Genomic DNA, 21,254 nt, shown 5'->3' with positions numbered 1-21,254 from the left:
TATGGACTTCACTAAGGCCTTTCACAAGGTTCGACACGGAAGGTTAGTTATTAAAGTTCAATTGTTAGGTATTAATGAAGTAGTAAAATGGATTCGACAGTGGCTGGATGGGAAAAGCTGGAGGGTTGTGGTGGATAACTGTTTGACAAGTTGGAGGCCAGTAACTAGTGGTGTGCCTCAGGAATCTGTACTGGGTCCAGTGTTGTTTGTCATATACATTAATGATCTGGATGATGGGGTGGTAAATTGGTTAGTAAGTATGCAGATGATACTAAGATAGCTGGTGTTGTGGATATTGAAGTAGGTTTTCAAAGCTTGCAGAGAGATTTAGGCCAGTTAGAAGAGTGGGCTGAAAACTGGCATATGGAGTTTAACGCTGATAAGTGTGAGGTGCTACATTTTGGTAGGAATTTTCAAAATAGGACTATCATGGTAAATGGTAGGGCATTAAAGAATGCAGTAGAACAAAGTGATCTGGGAATAATGGTGCAGAGTTCCCTGAAGGTGGAATCTCATGTGGATAGGGTGGTGAAGAAAGCTTTTGGTTTGCTGGCCTTTATAAATCACAGCATTGAGAAAGGAGTCGGTATGTAATTTTAAAATTGTACAACGCATTGGTAAGGCCAAATATGGAGTATTGTGGACAGCTCTGGTCACCGAATTATAGGAAAGATGTCAACAAAATAGAGCGAGTACAGAGGAGATTTACTAGAATGTTACCTGGGTTTCAGCACTTAAGTTACAGAGAAAGGTTGAACAAGTTAGGTCTTTATTCTTTGGAGCATAGAAGGTTGAGGAGGGACTTAATAGAGGTATTTAAAATTATGAGGGGGATAGATAGAGTTGACGTGGATAGGCTTTTTCCATTGAGAGAAGGGAAGATTCAAACAAGAGGACATGAGTTGAGATTTAAGGGGCAAAAGTTTAAGGGTAAAACGAGGGGGATCTTCTTTAGACAGAGAGTGGTAGCAATGTGGAATGAGCTTCCAGTAGAAGTGGTAGAGGCACGTTCGATATTGTCATTTAAAAAGCAATAGGTATATGGACAGGAAAGGGAATGAGGGTTATGGGCTGAGTGCAGGTCGGTGGGACTATGTGAGAGTAAACGTTCGGCGTAGACTAGAAGGGGAGAGATGACCTGTTTCTGTGCTGTAATTCCTATATGGTTATATGGTTTAAGTTGCTTGGGAGTAGGTAGCGAGGGGATGTCAGGGATAAGTTTTTTTTACTCAGAGTGGAGAGTGCTTGGAATGGGCTGGCGGCAACAGTGGTGGAAGTGGATACCATAGTGTATTTTAAGAGACTTTTGGATCAGTACATGGATCTTAGGAAAATCGAGGGCTCTGTGTATCTCTACTTATTTCTAAGGTAGGGGCATATTTGGCACATCTTTGAGGGCCAAAGTGCCTGTATTGTGCTGCAGGTTTTCTATGTTTCTATTGTTACGGAATCCAGCAACAATGAACAAATAATTGAGGCAGGTTTTCTTTGATAACAAATAAAACTTTTATTAAACTACTAAAAAATACGCAAAAATAAACAAACACTAACTTGACCGGAAGTCGGCTGCTGTGTGGCAGCTTGAACCTTTTCTTAAAGCGTTAATTTGGAAACAGTTCTTATAATTAGTAATGTGAAAGTTCAGAGTTTTATTCAGTTGCTCAGGAGAGACTTCTTGAAACAATTTAAATTCTGTTTCACGTCGTGTTCCTGCTGTTCCCAGTCGAAGTATGCTTTTCCCGGAGAATTTACGAAAAGGACAATGAGACGGCTTAAAGGCACTGACTTTTCTTTAGCTAAACTTTATATGCTACCCTCTAATTCTTCCGGCAGAGATGGAGTTATCATGGGCACATATAACGAATTCCTTCCAAATGAGGATCAAACAAGGTCAAACCTGCTTTACCGTCGAAATCAACTTTCCTCGATCTTTTAACCTTCCAAATTTCGACAAATCTTCACTCTCCACTGACGTTAACTGGCAGTATTGTAACAAAACTGCCGGCAATAATCTTTTAGACTTAAGGTAGCAAGTAAAACTCCACTTTTAAATGAAATTGCGTCATAACAGTGAATATGCAGCGATACGGGTGTTCTACCATGAACTACCTCCTCGCAGGGAGCGGTCCTCCTTCTGTACCATGTTGAAAAATCCTACCACATGACCACTCACTGGTGGCAAAATGACGTCACTCCAACATCACAAGACCAACCTCATGTCCAGCAGCTCAACGCCACTGTCACGTGACAAGTACAAGATACCCACGAGTACGTAACACCTCCCTCCAAAAAAATTTAAAATCAAGAACAAAATTTTAACTATTAATTCACAAAAGAAATACAAATGTATAAAATTTAAAACATACACAGTATATAGTATCATCATACATCAGCTGACAGATTATTACACAAGAGTGTTACTAATGTTAAAATATCATTCAATAAAAAAATTACATTGTACATTCAACATCGAGATAGACAATCAGCAATTGCATTATCTTTACCTTTAATATTGTTATTAGAATATTTTACTCTTGTAACATCAAATTCCAATTCAATAATCTTTTATTTTTAATCTTACTTAGATACACTAACAGATAAGTTCACTGTAGATTATAAATGGCTGTTGAGTTGTATCAATATATACATCAAAATTTTCTAAAGCTAAAACAAGAGATAACAATTCCTTTTCTATGTCAGGAACGGGGGCCGGATGGACCCAAGTGCAGGACGCAGACACTGAAGTACTAGGGGTTGGACAGGACGGGGATGCCATGGCATGTGAGGGGAAAGGCGGGGGGGGGGGGGGTGGTGGCAAGATCCCGGAGATCATGCGAGGCGGGAAGATCCCACGGTTCAGACGAGGCAGGCAGGCAGGAGGATCCCAGAGTTCACACGAGGCAGGCAGGCAGAGCACAGCGGGCTCCCGGAGTTCAGGCAGACAGGCCCCCGGTGTTCGGGCAGGCAGGCAGACAGGTCCCCGGGGTCTGGCAGACAGGCAGGGTGGATCCGGGATTCAGGCGGACGTCAGGGTCTAGGTGGCTAGATAGGCTGGCGGAGAGCCCTCCCTGGGCGGGCCGCATTGATCCCGGGAAGGGCTGCCTCCCAGGCGGTAGACAAGGAGGCCTGGGTCAGTCGTGGACACCTGGGCAGGTGTGGGGCACAACCCTTAACAGTAGGTGGAAGGGGCAGAACTGCAGCCAGGGCAGCGGCAGTCCGGCCGGACCTGCCCGACGGAGGCTACGGGTAGGAAGGGACATAGGTCCAGGGTGACCAGTACAAAAGCCCTGATAGTAGGAAAATCGAGAAAAACCGGCAGACACGTGACCGCGCGAACAAAACAAACGAGTGGAGAGGCGGGACAGCGCATGGGAAGAAAGGTGGGGGAGAGGGCCAACCTGGCACCACTGGTACAGGGCATAACAAAAGGATGCGGGGTAGAACTGAGCCCGGGCAGAAAAACAGAATGCTGAGAAGAGTTCGGAACCGGCGAGAAACAAAACAAAACGACCAACGGCCGGTCTCGTCCTACGGCCCCTGATAAACACCGGCAGCCGAATAGGCCACAGGTGTGCCTCGTTGATTCAGGATGATCTTAACAGGCTCAGATGGGCCGGCAGGGACAGCTGCAAAAACCGCAGCACGCGGACCGGATCGAAACCCGGAATGCAGACATTGGACCGAACCCCGACATTCTCTTGTTGAATCCTTTATTTGATGCTTATTAAGTTTCTTAGAAAAGTAAGCTACGGGATGATCAACCACATCACCCGCATTCCTTTGCAATAATACTGCTCCTGCAGCCTCATCACTAGCATCCACAGCTAATGAAAAACGTTTTTCATAGTCAGGTGCCCTGAGCACAGGTTGTTGACATATCATAGTTTTCAATTTTACAAAAGCTTCTTGACAAGGCACTGTCCACACAAACTTGTCATTCTTCTTCAAGAGGTTAGGTAATGGAAGGGCAACATTCTTACAAAATTTTCGATAATATCCTACCATTCCTAGAGATCTTTTGAGGGTCTTTTTTTTTTCCCAGTTGGAGTGGGAATCTCTAAAATTTCCCAAACTTTTGCCTGAACTGGAGCTACCTTACCTTGACCCACAACATAACCAAGGTAGGTCACAGTGGCATGTCCAAATTCACTTTTAGCTAAATTAACAGTTAGGTTAGCTTTTGAAAGCCTTTCAAGTAATATCTCCACCGCAATAATGTGTGCTTCCCAAGTATCATTTCCTGTCACTAAATCGTCAATATAAGCATCTGTATCTTTTAATCCCTGAATCACAAAGTTAATCATCCTCTGGAAAGTACCTGGAACATTCTTCATCCAAAATGGAAGAATATTATATTTATATAATCCAGATGAAGTTACAAATGCAGATATCTCTCTACCTCCATCCGTTAATGGAACACACCAATACCCTTTCAATAAATCAATCTTTGTAAGGAACTTAGCTTTTCCCACCTTATCTACTCAATCATCTACTCTAGGAACTGGATATGCATCTGTTTTTGTCACAGCATTCACCTTCCTATAGTCCGTACAAAGCTTAATACTACCATATGATCTTGGCACCATAACACAAGGTGAACTCCAATTCGAGTTAGAAGGTCAAATAAAATTATTCTCTAATAGATATTTAATTTCTTTCTCAGCAAGTTCACAATTTTCTGTGTTCATTCTGTATGGGTGTTGTTCAATGGTTTTGGCGTCTCCAACATCTACATCTGTTGTGGTTCTTCTAGGAACATCTGGAAACAAATCCTTATATTTAGAAATTAATTGTTTCATCTGCTGCTTCTGTTCTGGTTGTAAATGTGCTAATTTCTCATCAATATTTTCCAGAATGGTTGAGTTTGGTAACCTGGCAGAAACAATGTTGGGTTTAGAACGGCTTTCAGATAAGTCATCTATAATGTTCCTAGTGAGATCAGACTCATTATTATTGACCACAACAATCACAGTAGCAGGCTTTTTCTCATAATCTGGCTTTATCATATTTATATGGCAAATTTGAGTTGGCCTTCTACGATCTGGAGATTTTAATCACATAATCTACATCATTGATTTTAGACACAATTTCATAAGGACCATGAAAGTTAGCTTGTAAAGGATTCATTTGCACTGGGAAAAGAACCAGCACTATCTCCAGGCTTAAACGTCCTCATCCTAGCTTCTTAATCATACCAGGATTTCATTTTCTCTTGAGCCAATTTTAAATTATCCCTAGCTAAACTACAAGCTTTATGTAATCTGTCCTTATGTTTCAAAACGTAGTCCAACAAATTAGTGTGTACCTCCTTATTAATCCATTGCTCTTTTCATAAAGCTAAAGGTCCTCTAACTCTGTGCCCAAATACACGTTCCAATGGACTGAGGATTCCTACACCGACTCCCTTACTCCAAATAGAAGTAAGTAGATACCCTCATCCCAATCACATTCATTTTCCACACAATGCATCCTAATGATAGGCTTGAGGGTAGAATGAAACCTCTCCAAAGCACCTTGTGACTCTGTATGGAACACAGACGAAGTAATTTGCTTAACTCCCAATTTATAAACTATTTGTTGAAACAATCCAGACAAAAAATTACTGCCTTGATCAGATTGTATTTCTTTAGGCAATCCAAAATAAGTAAAAAAAAATATACGAGCCTTTGTTACAGTTTTAGCTGTTATATTCTTAAGTGGTACAGGCTCTGGAAACCTAGACGCAGTGCACATGATAGTAAACAAATACTGATAACCAGTTCTTGTTTTTGGTAATGGACCTACACAATCTATACTCATTTTAGAAAACGGTTCACCAAATGCTGGAATAGGTTGCAATGGAGCCACTGGTGCAACTTGAGTTGGTTTACCCACAATTTGACAAGTATGGCTCATTCTACAAAATATCGCCACATCTTTTCTTAAACTAGGCCAGTAAAAATGTTTTAAAATTCTGTCCAGAGTTTTCCTTACCCGTTGACGTCCACCCAAGGGCACACTATGAGCTAAAATTAAAATCTCATTTTAATAAAATTTAGGAACAACTACCTGGTGAACAATATTCCATTCATCACTTGCAAGAATTGCAGGCGATTTCCACTTCCTCATCGACGCTCCTTTTTCAAAATAATATCCTACTGGCACCCTATCAATTTTACTGTCTGGAAGAGCTTGTTCTTTTAATTTAATTATCTCAGGGTCTCTACTCTGCTCTGCTATCATCTCCTTCCTGGACAGAGACAAATCATCATGGACAGACTTAATCCAAGAATCTTGTTCAAACAATGAAGGTAAGAAAGTTTCTGACACATCCTCAAAACTCGAATCCTGAGTTGAACAGTCATGGGTAACAACCTCATTCTGCACATCAATCTTTTTAGACATAGCTTGAGTCACAACACAAGAAGAATCTGTGTTAGAATTCATCTGTGGTTCCTTTGACTCCATTGTCAAATGCACTTCAGGAAAAACTTGTCCACCTGCCAAATCATTACCTAACAATAAAGAAATATCCTTCACCGGTAAGCTAGGCTATAGTCCTACTTTAACAAATCCTGTAACTAACCCTGATTTTAAATTTACTTTATGCAAATGTACAGCCTTAAGTCATACTCCCAACACCTCGTATGTAATTTACCTCACCAGTATCAGACTCTTCACTAAACTTCAATACACTGTCTAATATCAGTGATTTTGAAGCTCCAGTATCCCTAAGGATTTATTTTGGCACCGGAGTGGAGTCTTCTTTCAAGGAAACAAACTCTTCAGTTATAAAATTATCATATCCCTTTTTAACTTGGTCAGACTCTAACAAAACGTCATTTGTGTTTATCAAACCCTGCGGATTTACAAGAATTTCTGTATGTTGCAGACAAGCATCTGGGACTGCTTCCTTCTCTTTCTTTTTCAATCGGAAACATTTAGCTATTACATGACCAGGTTTCTTACAATAGTTACAGATAGGACCAAACTGTCTTTCCTTCACCGGTTTTCCTTCCTCCTTACCTTTCACACTAACTTCTGATTTAATTTCTAATTTACCTTGAGTGTCTGTGTTATTTTTCCTTTTAAAACTTCTACCCTGAGGAAATTTATTCTTATGGATTAAACATACTCATCAGCTAATCTAGCAGAGTCCTGCAATGTAGCAGTGTCTCTCTCATTTAAGTATGTCCTTACTTCAACAGGGATGCTTCTTTTAAATTCCATTAAAATCAGCTCTTTCAATTTATTATAGTCCCCATTTACATTTGTAGAGGAAACCCATCTCTCCAAACATACAGCTTTATCATAAACAAATTCCACATGTTTTCCACAGATTTCTTCAAATTTCTGAACCTTTCTCTATATACTTCTGGGACCAATCATACACAATCAATATGTGCAGTTTCACAATATCAGTCAAGTACTTGCTCCGCAGTTAAAGCTGTATAAACCTGTTGTGCTTTGCCTTTAGTTACACTCTGTAACAACACTGACCATTTATTTTTCGGCCACTTTGAAATCAGAGCAATAGCTTCAAAATGCTGAAAATATTTTTCTACTTCTGTTTCACAAAATGGAGGAACCAATTTAATTTCCTGACTAACAACAAACGTTTATCTAGAACCAGGAGACTGATTTGCAGACATCAATTCCTCCATCTTTAGTTCTAATACCCTCTGTTTATTTTCAGCTTCCAGCATACAACACTCTAAGTCCACTTTACTTTGCTCGAACATCAGTTGTTCTATTTGTAACTGTATCTCTAGATTACTTATTGGAAACTAATCAAAAGTTGATTCATCAAAATCACCTAAATCCACACAGTGTGATGCAATTTTTCTCTGTATTACAGCCTTTGATGTAGACCTCGAAATACCTTTTAGTTCGAACCTACTAGCAATCTGAGATACATCACTTTTTTTTTTTCCCTTCGCTAATAACTCCCAATCAGGTGATTCCAAGAATTCTTCAATATCCCTTGTTGCTGAATACCACACACAAGCCAATCAAGCAAAAGAATCAAGTATTCCCCTTTTCCATAACACTGATTCAAAATCAAACAAGCATTTAAACTCAAAAATGGTTCATTCCATGAGCCCCCATTTTTAATATTACGGAATCCAGCAACAATGAATATATAATTGAGGCAGGTTTTTTATATAACAAATAAAACATTTATTAAACACTACTAAAAAACCCAAAAATAAACAAATGACCAACTTAACCGGAAGTCAGCTGTTGTGGGGCAGCTTGAACCTTTCTTAAAGCGATAATGCAAAACCAGTTCTTAAAGCAATGACGCAAAACAGTTCTTACAAGTAGTAATGTGAAAGTTCAAAGTTTTATTCAGTTGCTTCGGAGAGACTTCTGGAAACAATTTAAATTCTCTTTCACATCGTGTTACTGCTGTTCCCACTCGAAGTATGCTTTTCCCAGAGAATTTACAAAGAGGACAATGAAACAGCTTAAAGGTACTGACCTGTCTTTGGCAAAACTTTATACCCAACCCTCAATTCTCCCGGCAGAACAGGAGTTATCATGGGCACAGCTGACGAATTCCTTCCAAATCAGGATCAAACAAGGTCAAACCTGCTTTACCATCGAAATCAATTTTCCTCGATCTTTTAACTTCCCGAATTTCGACGAATCTTCACTCTCCACTGAATTTAACTGGCAGTATTATAACAAAACTGCCTGCAATAACCATTTAGACTCAAGGTAGAAAGTAAAACTCCACTTTTAAAAGAAACTGCATCACTATAGCAAATACGCAGCAATACAGGAGTTCCACTATGAACTACCTCCTCACAAGGAGGGGTCCTGCTTTTATACCCTGTTGGAAAAAACTATCTCATGACCACTCACTGGCGGGAAAATGACGTCACTCCACCATCACAAGACCATTACCTCATGTCCAGCAGATCAACACCACTGTCACGTGACAAGTACAAGATACTCATGAGTACATACCTCTATGTTAACGCTTTAGAAGAAGGGAAATGACACATATGTGGAAATGAGCCCTGAATAACGAGCTTAACTACTAATGTCATTCTTCCCCAGCCCAAAGTTTTGAGGGGCATAGAACATGTCAGACAGAACTGCAGTCAACTTGACTTCTACAGTCTGCAGAAAATTCAAGGGGAACCTCTTCACCCACACTGAGTGGTGACTGTTTGGAACCCATCACCAGAGGGAGAGCAAGAGACAAACAACAGGGGTGGATTGAAAAGGACTGCCCTGGAGCAGAATCACTGGCAGGGTACAGCCAACCTGAGTTGACTCTCTACTGTACTCTAGGTATGTTATAACTTCACTAAGTAATGGAGACAGAGTTCAAAATAGAAAAGATTTATTTGTCTCATATCCAGAATATTAAACTCCACTCCCATTAAAGGCGAATATACAACAGAAGAAACTCCTCCCATGCCCAGTGACCAGGGTGCAGAACTGGGAGTGGTGGCAGAGTTCAGCACATATAGTCGCTGTCAAAATTGCATTCAGCAACGGTGATGGACAATTATCTAGCATGCAGCTTATTGAAACCTTCTCCCCAGTGCGAACCCGGTAGTGTGTCATAAGGTTAGATAACTGAGTGAATCCCTTCCCACATTCACAGTAGGTGAACAGCCTCTCCCCAATTTGAGCTCAAATATGCATATTTGATGGAGATGTCTGAGAGAAACTCATCCCAATGTCTGAGCAGGTAAATTGCCTCTACCCAGTGTGAACTCTCTGATGTACCTTCAGCTGAGATGACTGATTGAATCCTTTCCCACAGTCTGAGCAGGTGAACGGCCTGTCTCCACTGTGAACTCGCTGGTGTCTCTGCAGGCTGGCTGACTGAGTGAATCCCTTCCCACAGTCTGAGCAACTGAACGGCTTCTCCCCAGTGTGAACTCGCTGGTGTCTCTGTAGATGAGATGGCCGAGTGAATCCCTTTCCGCAGTCTGAGCAGTTAAACGGCCTATCTCCTGTGTGAATTCTCTGATGTACCTTAAGTTCGGATGAACAAGTGAATCCCTTCCCACAGTCTGAGCAGGTGAACGGCCTCTCTACAGTGTGAACTCGCTGATGACGCAGTAGGTGGGATGACATAGTGAATCTCTTCTCACACACTGAGCAGATGAACGGCTTCTCCCCAGTGTGAACTTGCATGTGTACCAGTAGGTATAATGACACAGTGAACCTTTTCCCACAGTCTGAGCAGGGGAACGGCTTCTCCCCCGTGTGAACTCGCTGGTGTCTTTGTAGAAGAGATGACTTACTGAATCCCATCCCACAGTCTGAGCAGGTGAACGGCTTCTCCCCAGTGTGAACTCGCTGGTGGCTCTGTAGGTGGGATGACTTACTGAATCCCTTCCCACAGTCTGAGCAGGTGAACGGCCTCTCTCCAGTGTGAACTTGCTGGTGTACCAGTAGGTCGTGTGACTGAGTGAATCCCTTCCTGCAGTCTGAGCAGGTGAATGGCCTCTCCCCAGTGTGAATTCGCTGATGTACCAGTAGGTCGTGTGACTGAATGAATCCCTTCCCGCAGTCTGAGCAGGTGAATGGCTTCTCTCCAGTGTGAACTCGCTGGTGTCTCTGTAGATGAGATGACTGAGTGAATCCCATTCCGCAGTCTGAGCAGGTTAACGGCCTATCTCCTGTGTGGATTCGCTGATGTACCTTCAGCTGAGATGACTGAGTGAATCCTTTCCCACAGTCTGAGCAGGTGAATGGCCTCTCTCCAGTGTGAACTCGCTGGTGACATAGTAGGCTGGGTGACTGAGTGAATCCCTTCCCACAGTCTGAGCAGGTGAATGGCTTCTCACCAGTGTGAACCCGTTGGTGTCTCTGTAGGTGGGATGACCGAGTGAATCCCTTCCCACAGTCTGAGCAGATGAACGGCCTCTCTCCAGTGTGAATTCGCTGGTGTGCCAGTAGGTCGGGAGACTGAATGAATCCCTTCCCGCAGTCTGAGCAGGTGAACGGCTTCTCCCCAGTGTGAACTCGCTGGTGTCTCTGTAGTTGAGATGACCGAATGAATCCCTTACCACAGTCTGAGCAGGTGAATGGCCTCTCACCAGTGTGAATTCTCTGATGTACCTTAAGTTCAGATAAGCAAGGGAATCCCTTCCCACAGTCTGAGCAGGTGAACGGCCTCTCTCCAGTGTGAACTCGCTGGTGTCTCTGTAGGTGGGATGACTTAGTGAATCCCTTCCCACAGTCTGAGCAGGTGAATGGCCTCTCTCCAGTGTGAATTCGTTGGTGTGCAAGTAGGTCGTGTGACTGAATGAATCCCTTCCCGCAGTCTGAGCAGGTGAATGGCTTCTCCCCAGTGTGAACTCGCTGGTGTCTCTGTAGATGAGATGACTGAGTGAATCCCTTCCCACATTCTGAACAGGTGAATGGCCTCTCTCCAGTGTGAACTTGCTGGTGACACAGTAGATGTGATGACTTGCTGAAACTCTTCTCACAGACTGAGCAGGTGACCGGCCTCTGCACAGAGTGAACTTCCTGTTGTCTCTGTAGGTGAGATGACTTAGTGAGTCTCTTCTCACAGACTGACCTCTCTCCAGTGTGAACACACTGATATACCTTCAGCTTAGATGAGTAAATGAATCCCTTCCCACAGTCTGAGCAGGTGAATGGCAGCTCCCCGGTGTGAACTCGCTGGTGAGCCATTTGGTCAGATGACCGAGTGATTCCTTCCCCAAAAATTCAGTAGATATCCAGCCTCTGCCCAGTGTGAACTGACTGGTGTGTCCACAGGTGGGAATACCGACTGAATCCCTTCTCACCCCGAGAACAGGTGAATGGACTTGTCTGAGTGTGAACTTGCTGATGTACCTTCAGTTGAGCTGACCGAGTGAATCCATTCCAACAGTCTGGGTAGGTGAATGGCGTTCCCCATGAGAAAAATGACAGGCGTGCCGGTCGGTCAGTTGATCAAGTGAATCCCTCCCCACAGTCGGCGTAGGAAGAATGATCGATTGCTCCAATTCTTAGATATCTGGACACAGACAGAAAATTTGGCATGTAGTATCCGTGATTTCTGTAGATAAATTCCTTGTCGTTTTAAACCTGTAAAAAGATTTACAAAGTCCAATGGGTGAAGGACAATATTTCAGATGAGATCACTTTAGTCACCAAGGTGTGATCTGACATCACACTGTTACAGTAAGGGTCAAACCAAGATGGAGAGAGAAATCATCTTCAAACTGGGCACAGGGCTGGTATCTGGAACTGAAGAGTACCTTGTATCACTAATATCAGTCACCAGCCCTAGATCATTTCCTAGCTGCTTTTTGCACACTTCTACTTTGGGAATTCTACTGATTGAGGGCACATTTGACAAACTCTACCCCATCTTGTCCTTTTACAGTATGGACATCCCAGTCAATGTAAGTAAAGTTAAAATCACTTCCTATATCAACCTTTGTTTCTTGGCATAGGCTGTGATCTCTCTGTAAATTTGTTCCTGTCAATCCCTCAGACTGATGGGTGCAACCAACTCCCAGTAATGGTAACAACATCATAATTCAATGCAGTGAGCTCGTCTGACTTTCCTACGGTGCTTCTTGCATTAGATATATGCAGGTCAGCACATTCGCTGCACCATGCTCAAACTTTTGATTGCTGACTTTGTCTGAAGTCTGAACAACATCTGATTGCTGTCAAGAAAACAACCACTTCCTCAATGTCACAGAAACAAAGGAGCTGGTTGTGGATTACAGAAGGAATAGAGACAGGCTAACCCCTATTGACATCAATGGATCTGGAGTTGAGAGGATAAACAGCTTTAAGTTCCTCAGCATACATATCATCGAGAATCTCACGTGGTCTGTACTTATCGGCTGTGTAGTGAAAAGAGCAGGGTAGAACCTCTTTCACCTCACATGGTTGAAGAAGTTTAGGATGGGGCACCAAATCTTAAGGACTTTCTACAGGAACACAGTTGAGAGCATCCTGACTGGCTGCATCACTGACTGTATGGGAACAGTATTTCCCTCAATTGCAGGACTCTGCAGAGAGTGCTGCAGACAACCAAGCACATCTATAGATGTGAACTTCCCACTACTCAGGACAATTACAAAGACAGGTGCATAAAAAGGCCCAAAGGATACTGGGGACCCAATTCACCACAACTACAAATTTTCCAGCTGCTACCATCCAAAAACAGTATCACAGCATAAAAGCCAGGATCAACAGACTCTGGGACAGCTCCTTCCACCAGGCCAACAGACTGATTAATTCTTGCTGATACAAATGTATATCTATTTTATATTGACAGTCCTACGTACAAATTATTTATTATGAATTACTATAAGTTACACATTGCACATTTAGATGGAGAAGTAATGTAAAGATTTCCTCATGTATATGAATGATATAAGTCAATTCAATTCACTCTCTCCACTATCTGTTATGGCATTCTGAGTCCAATCTCTCCGGCAACTTTAGTTTAACCACACACCCTCCTCGGCACACTAGCACAAGCAAGCTTTACCACTAGGATATTTGACCTCTGCTGGTTTTCATTCCCGAGCTAACAAATCCCCTATCAGCCCTTTGACATTCCTCTGCTTGGTAATTCCCCCCCCCCCCCCCAACAGTGTCTAACTCCTGTTGTGGGGGATGGCCACAAGAGTACTTGGTGGTGACTATTTAACCTTATTCCCCTTGACTCTCACCCAGTTTCCTCTGTCCTGTACCATGGGTGTACTCACCTCTCTTCATGACATATCCATCCTCCCCTCTGACTCCTGAATGATCCAGAGTTCTTCCACTTCCAGCTCCAAATCCCTAATGTGCAGGGTTATATGGAGTCAGGTATGTGAGGGTATCAGGGACACTGGAAGTCTGCCCGCGTTCCCACCAATGTCCACTCTAAAGTGTAATGACCAGCCAGTGCAAAAATCTCGTGCTGTGCATTTTTTACCCAACAACATGTGTGAAATGAATTTCATTTAGAAAGGTATTCATTTCAACAGTGAGCAAATCACTGTCAATAAGAACGTTGATCTCCTCTGTGGTTGATCAAGTTCATCTGCACTCTCACACAACCTATGTAGCAGGCCTAGAAGGGTAATGAAGGATTTTCTCACCACAGCTTTTGCACACTGCCTATGTGTGATTTTCTTGCTAAGTGATGCTTTAAATAGTCAGCTTTCCAAACATCACTCCACTTCTTCCCACTTGTAAATCCTCCATCAACTTTTGCATCACTACAATACACACAGGTAACACAAGTTCTGTGTTGGACATAAATATTTCCCCTGAACCCTCCACCTGACAGTGGTGAACTCAGTGATGGCAATGCCAATGTATATAAAGGGAAGGGCCGTAGACTGTCTCTTTGGAGTCTGGAACATTCGTGATATGAAGGCTACCTGTTGCTCAGGGCAAAAGTTTTGATATCATTATGCACCCAGAGAGAATGGGTTGAAACATGTTCTCACAGGTAGAAAAGTTCAGAATAGGAGGAGGTTGAACAAGCAAAATGCTCAAAATGCTGGAGCAACTCTGCAGGCCAGACAGCATCTATGGAAAAGTCCACTAATGCTGAATTCCTCCAGAATATTGTGTGATTTGCTTGGATTTCCAGCATCTCTAGATCTTCTCTTCTTTGTGATTGGAGGATGAACAAAGGTGATTTTCTCAACTGGTGATGTTAAAGATTTTGTTCCCTTTCTCTGAGTTCCCAATCCTTGCATTTGGATAGCTGGAGATCAGCTCTGTCTGAGAGATCCATCGGTCCCCATTCCCTCAATAGCCAGAAGCTCTCCGGGGCCCACCCTTTTTGACAGGTAATGGGTGACAGGTGTGTGAAAGGTAACTTTGTGGGATCTATATGGAAGAGACCGTTTTCACCTGTACTGGATGTGGACTAATATCCTACTATAATAACAGCCTCATGTTTCTTGCAACAGTCTGTGACTTCTCTGTAAATTTGTTCCTCTGGATCCCTCTGACTGTTCGATGTCTGTAGCATAGTGCCACTAACGTGGTCATACCTTCCGTATTTCTCTGTTCTACCCATAATGTCTCCCTTGATGATTTCTCCAGTCTGTCCTCACTGAGCACTGTAGTGGCTGAATATTAACGCCACCTATTTTCCTTCAATCCCTGCCGCTTTGTCAACTCTAAAGTAACAGAAACCCGATTGTGGAGGTGAGGGTGGGGTTCAAGCGGAGACGCATACAGTATATAAAGTGTTGAAGAATGGACTCATTATCCACCCTCTTTCAACACACACACACACACACACACACACACACACACACCCCTCCCCAAGATGTGGTGACGCCTCTTTAACACCGCTGAGGCCAGACATATATCGCGAGTCATTTTGTCGAGGATTTTGGCTCCATCTACAACAGGGAGACTCTCTCCGTTCTCTCCGTGGCCAAACTTTTTCTTTTTATTTCTTATTTCCAATCAGACATGTTGGTCAACGGTCATTTGTACTATCAACATCAGGTTGGAGAAGCAACACCTCACATCCCTTGTGGGTGCCTCCAACTTGACGGCTTTTGCATCGATTTCTCCAGCATCTAGTAGTTTCCCACTTCTCTCCTTCCCCTGATTCCCTTCGGGATCCCTTTTACCCCTTTCATTTCTGCTCAACTGCCTAGCTGATGGCCCTCTTCCTTTTCTTTCTCCCATGGTCCACTGTCTAATACTCACATATCAAAATCCTTCTTCACTCTACCTTTCCGCCTATCACCTCCTAGCTTCTCACTTCACCTTCCCTCCCCCACCACAGAAAATGCAGATCAGCTGATTTTCTACTCACTTAACTATCCACTGTAACACAAATGTTGACCGGAGTGCCCAGACTTTTGCATGCCACAGGTGGAGAGCACAGGATGTGATGGGGATGGGAGAGATGGATTCAGAGATAAGGAGAGAGAGTGAAGGGTAATGCATGGGGTGAGTGGTAAATTTAGAGGGTGAGAGATGAGGAAGACAGTGTGGGATATGGGAGCCAGAAGGGAGAGTTGGAGAGTGTGGGACGTAGGGAGAGAGTTGGAGGAGGTTACAGAGAGACAGAGGTAAGTCAGTGAGAGAGAAGAGTTAGAGCAAGGAGAGAAGATGAGATAGGGGGAGATGGAGAGGGGAAGACAGTGGGTGACTGAGATTGAGAGTGAGATGGCGGGTGATGGGATGGACAGGGATTGTGGGATGGGAGAGAGAATGGAAGAGTCAGAGAAACAGATGGAACTGAAGGGGAGAGACTGTGAGAGAAATGAACAGAGAGGCATGAGAGAGTGAGGAGATAAAGAGAGACAGGAGAGAGGAGTATGATTTGTTGGTAGAGGGGTGAAAGAGAAGGAGGGAGTGAGGAAAGTGGTGAAAGAGAGTACGACACTGGTCGAGTAAGAGTGTAACTGAGAGGGATAGAGAAGAGGGAAGGGGAAGGACAGAGACGGTGAGGTAGCGAGTTATTGAGAAGGGCGATGATAAGGAAGGGGGGAGCGAGAGGCGAGACGATGAGGGAGAGAGGGAGCAAGAAGGGAGGGCTGGATTAGGGGGCCTATGCTGAAGACTGTGAGGTAGGGAGTGGTGTGGGAGATGGGGTAAGTAGCTGGGGTGAGGGAGAAAGGCAGACAGATGAAGTGTCTGATTCGAATTGTTAGACTAACGATTTATTGAGTCCGCAGTTGCAGGGTCATTAATCATGTATGTTCACAAGTCACTGACCAAATCCACTGTGGGATTACAGATCCACACCAGGAGTTTTACCATGTATGACTCTGGTCTCCATATCCGATAGCGGGGAGTTTTACCACAGACAGGAACCTACTGCAAACCGCCGTACAATGTCAATCCCAGCTGATGCTGGTGTTTCTCCTGTTCAGATGGCGGTGGGGAAGGGGTTGATCTCAGGTTTGTATAAATCGAGGGCAGGTTGCTGTGGGAAAGTGTCGGGACTGGACCAAACAGCTGGAGGCTCCGGGATCTCCAGTCTTGCATCCCTGGTTTTAGTTTTGGGCCTGAGTTGGGATTGCGAGATCAGACTGTTGTGGTTCCCCAAGCTGGGAGGATGGATGTGAGTGAAGGGGACCTGTCTTTGTGTTGGTGTGGAGTGAATGGTAAGAAGTGTGTGGGGCCACTGGTGGGATGGAGGGTAGTTGGGGTACTGTGGGTTATTATACATAACATGACCTGGGTGGATGGGCAGGGGTTAAATTAAGTTTGTCAACGAGGGAGGATCTGGTCAACTGGTCAGATTACGTGTACTTTCAGGAAGCAACAATTCTCTCTTCATCTTAATTACTGTCTAATCTTCCTGTTACCATTGTTACAGAGCCTCAGAGTCTGCAACCAGATGATTGGTAAGGAGCAGAGGGTTATGGTGAGAGCCTGTTTCTTGGACTCAAGTCCTGTGCTTAGGGACGATCCCAGGGGTTACGCCCATTGGTACTTGTCATCTACGTCAATAATATGGTTGATAAAGTATAGGATATGGGGAGAGAGTTTGCAGCAAGTTCAAACAATTACTTTTTTTGAGAGATAGTCATTATAAACACTCCCCTCTCTTTCCATCTCCCTACTCAGAAATGACCAAAAGCTATTTCAGTAGATGCAAGATCTGGAATTGAATAAACACTGTGAGGGAATGGGAGCAGTTTTAAAGGGCTGGGCTGCTGGAAACACATTTCCGGATATGGAATGATAGCAACTGGGACTGATAGAGGCATAACTAGTTCTTCTGGGCACATTCAGTCTCACTCCAACTATTTCCTACCTTCCTTTGTACAGGTATGTAATGTCTAAAGGACCAGCGTTTGAGTAAATGAGACTCACCAAATTTTATTCTGACTGAATCACTGGAATCTCTGAGTCAGATGGGTTCTCTCCAGTTGATGCTCTCAATCCTCTGGAAGGTTCCCTTTTTGTTGTTCTCTCATCTTCAGTCGTGCTTTCCTTCCAGTTGGGGTTTTTCTTCCAATAAATCTCTCAGCACAGGTCCAACTTTAACTTGAAAGGTAATGAAGCACATTAACGAGAAAACAGAGAACCAAACATTTCTGTTTAATGTTAATAAGAACAAACATCACTGAAATTTAAACATTGAAAGCAAGTATAATGATCTAACTGAACACTCTTTTATTGTCCCTCATACGTCACAAAACGATATGGGATAAGAAGGAGCCATGATTCAGTCATGGTAACACATAAGGTACAGGAACAAAATTAGGTGATTCGATCCATCTGTTCTGCCCGACCACTCAACCATGGCTGATTTTTATTCCAACACCATATTCCTGCCTTCCCCCTGTAACCCTGAAGCTACTTAAATTCAGGAATTTATTAATCTCTATCATTAATATACCCTCAACCAACCTCCGTGACAACAAATCCCACAGATCAGGCATCGTTTGGCCAAATACTTTTTCTCATCTCAGTTTTAAAGGGAAACATCTTTATTCTGAGACTGTGCTGTCAGATCACAGACTCTCCGTTAAATGGAAACATCCTCTCCATGTCCACTGTATCCAGACTTTTCAGCATTCAGTAGGTTTACTTAACTAAACATCCCTCCACCAACCCCACCGTCCCTCTGAACTCTATTGAGCACAAGTCCAGAAAGATCAAATGCTCCTCATACATAAAGCCGATCATTCCTGAGATTATTCTTGTGAACGTTGCTTACAACACATCAGATGATTTTGCGTCACAAAGTGGAGGGCGGGGCAGATCTGCCCTCACGTGACCTGTTGGCGGGACTTCCAGTTCAAATTCTTTGGATATAGACAGCCTGGGCTCCTGGTTTGGATCGCTCAATGCAAATTCAGTGAAGTGGACACATTTCTGACGAGCCCAGATAACTGGCTACTAAATGAGTAATTGGCCCTCAGTTCGGGGCTCACGGCCAACATCGGATGTCCCCGCTCGAGATCGCTCTCAGTACTCACTGATGGGAAAGTGATAACTTCGGCCAGCAGACAGTGATCTCGACCCCCTTCGCCACAATGGAGGCGATAATCCTTTAACGACGCTGCAGTCAATCCACTTCTGCGCTGAGCGGAAAGGAAAACAAGGTCCACACGGAGACAGTGAGCATGCCGGTATAGATTGTTACATCATCCGGAGGGCCGGGCCTCGGAATCAGACGCGCAGATACTGCCCACCGGTGGTTAAATGGGAGGGGAAAATTGGATCACGTGACTTGTAGGTTCTTTCTCACCAGGCAGTGACTCCAGCTATCCACTACTCTGTTTCTCACCTTTAATGTATTGCTACATTTTAACCCCCAGGAGAAATATATCGTCTGTCCACTCAATTTATTCCTCTCGAAATCTTGAATCTCCATCCAGTCTCACCCCAGCCTGCGTCGCTCTGGAGAAAACAACACAAGTTTGTCCAACCTCTCGTTATAGCTCATGCCCACTAATCCAGGCAGTGTCCTGGTAAACCTCTTTCACACCCTCTCCAAAGCCCCGACATCCTTCCGAGAATGGGGGCGACCAGAACTGTATGAAATACTCCAGATGTGGTGTAACTAGTTTTATAAAGCTGTGTCACGAACTGTAACGTTTTAGAAACGAACTAGCAGCAGAAGAGTTCACACTGGAGCCTGGTTTTGATGTTAAACCATTTATTTATTGGTATCTACTGACAGTAATTTAACAAAATAAAGGAGAGTAAACAGTGTTATGTGTGTATATGTGTAAATATAACCCCCAAACTATCGAGCCTGAGGGAACACAGCTTAGAGTCTTGAGATGGTAAAGTAGGAAAGTTCAGTAATCATGGGAATAAATGATGCGAGAGAGATATTTGTAATCCAGGGTGAAACGCAGCGAAAAGGCCGTTACATTAAAATAACCGTCGTCGAAGTTCTTATCTGTTGAATCTGTCCACTTCCGTGTTATCAGGGAAAGTGACCTGTCACAGGAATACCGTTTACCAGGGGTTACCACGCAACATACCCAGGCGAGGGTTAACACATGCTGTTTCCCTAGATATTCCACAATCCATTCCTATGGATTATACGAAGTGACAGCCACACGCATTCGTTGTTGTTCCGTGTACCGATGATCAACCCACTCTTGTGGGCAGAGGAGAGTTCCAAGCCTCAGCTGCGACTAACTGAAGCTATCAGCTTTTCCAGTCTCTCTCTCTCTCTTTAGACTGGCCGACTGCCTGTCTGCAGATCGCTCTCTCTCTCTCTCTTATTGTTAATCCACAGTTAGCGCTGTCAGCCTGTGACTGACGTCATAGTCCCGCCTCCTCACGCCGGCGCTCTTAAAGAAACAGTCACAGTACGACCGCAGGCTCGTCACAGCTGCAACACAACTTCCCGACTTTTGAACTCAATGCTTCAACTAATAAAGACAACCATGCCATTTGACTTCTTAACCACCCGATCAATCTGTGCAGTCTCTTTCAGGGAGCGATGGACTTGGAGTCTAAGATCCCCCTGATCATCAACACTGTTCAGGGTTTTGCATTTGACAGTGTACTGTCTCATACATTCGACTTACCGAGCTGCTAAGATGATCATCACTGATCAAATCTCACTGAGATTTCTCAGGTCCTGTTGAATTTATTACCAAGTGCACAAGTACGGGAAGGTACAGGTACAGAGAAACACTGACTTTTGGCAGCATCACAGGCAAGTACATTCAGGTAACACACGGAACACCAATTATACGATTCTCTGTCAATAACAATCTATAAATATATTCTATGCCATTAACAATATAACAAATACATTGTGTCATGATCAATATTAACATGTGCAATAACGGACATGAAAATGTTGAATTTGGTCCCTGTTTCCATTCCTCCTGTAATCCACAATCAGCACCTTTGTTTTTGACACAATGAGGAAGAGGTTGTTTTCTTGACACCACTGTGTCGGGGTGATGAATTCTCTGTAAGTTGCCTCGTTATTATTTGAGATTAGGCCAATCAATGTAGTGTCATCAGCAAATTTAATTCACAGATTGGAGCTGTGGGTGGCGACACAAGTCATGGGTGCATGGAGAGTAAAGGAGGAGGCAAGGAGACAACCCTGTGGGGTATGTGTGCTGAGGGTCAGAGAGACAGAGGTGAGGGAGCCCACTCTTACCACCTGCCGGCGATCTGACAGGAAGTCCAGGATCCAGCTACGCAAGACAGGGTGAAGGCAGAGGTCTCTGAACTTCTTGTCGATACTGCACGCCTCCGTATGGCTACTGCTCTGCCCATGACTGCAAGGAACTGCAGAGAACTTTGAAGTACAGAGAAGATCAGAGAAACAAGCCTCCCCTCCATGGACTCTTCCTACA

At 43.7% G+C, this 21,254-nt stretch overlaps 1 protein-coding gene across 8 annotated transcripts; it reads right to left on the bottom strand.

The window, feature by feature from the left end:
• Positions 1 to 1,488: 1,488 nt before the first annotated feature.
• On the bottom strand, positions 1,489 to 19,361 carry LOC132407285 (gastrula zinc finger protein XlCGF57.1-like). Of its 8 annotated transcripts, none has more exons than XR_009516431.1 (4): positions 18,894 to 19,361; positions 17,782 to 17,955; positions 13,698 to 13,773; positions 1,489 to 4,872 (listed from the first exon to the last, which is right to left on the bottom strand). XR_009516431.1 is itself a non-coding variant. In XM_059993566.1 (4 exons), the coding sequence occupies exon 4, from the start codon at positions 11,650 to 11,652 to the stop codon at positions 9,703 to 9,705; it is 1,950 nt and encodes a 649-aa protein (XP_059849549.1). In that variant the 5' UTR covers positions 11,653 to 12,051; positions 13,698 to 13,773; positions 17,782 to 17,955; positions 18,632 to 19,361; the 3' UTR covers positions 1,489 to 9,702. The 8 variants fall into 8 exon arrangements, 6 of the variants coding, with proteins under 6 accessions (XP_059849549.1, XP_059849545.1, XP_059849547.1 ...); XM_059993566.1 differs by having other exon boundaries at positions 1,489 to 12,051; positions 18,632 to 19,361; XM_059993562.1 differs by having other exon boundaries at positions 1,489 to 12,051.
• Positions 19,362 to 21,254: the final 1,893 nt, after the last annotated feature.

The sequence above is a fragment of the Hypanus sabinus genome, chromosome 18 (genome assembly GCF_030144855.1).
Source record: "Hypanus sabinus isolate sHypSab1 chromosome 18, sHypSab1.hap1, whole genome shotgun sequence".
Classification (NCBI taxonomy): Eukaryota; Metazoa; Chordata; class Chondrichthyes; order Myliobatiformes; family Dasyatidae; genus Hypanus; species Hypanus sabinus.
Note: the sequence above shows the minus strand (reverse complement) of the source record. Positions and strands in the feature narration are given on the sequence as shown.

What these genes read in the sequence shown, in the direction of transcription:
- LOC132407285 (XM_059993566.1), bottom strand. Translation starts at nt 11,652, where the DNA reads ATGGCTCACCAGCGAGTTCACACCGGGGAGCTGCCATTCACCTGCTCA.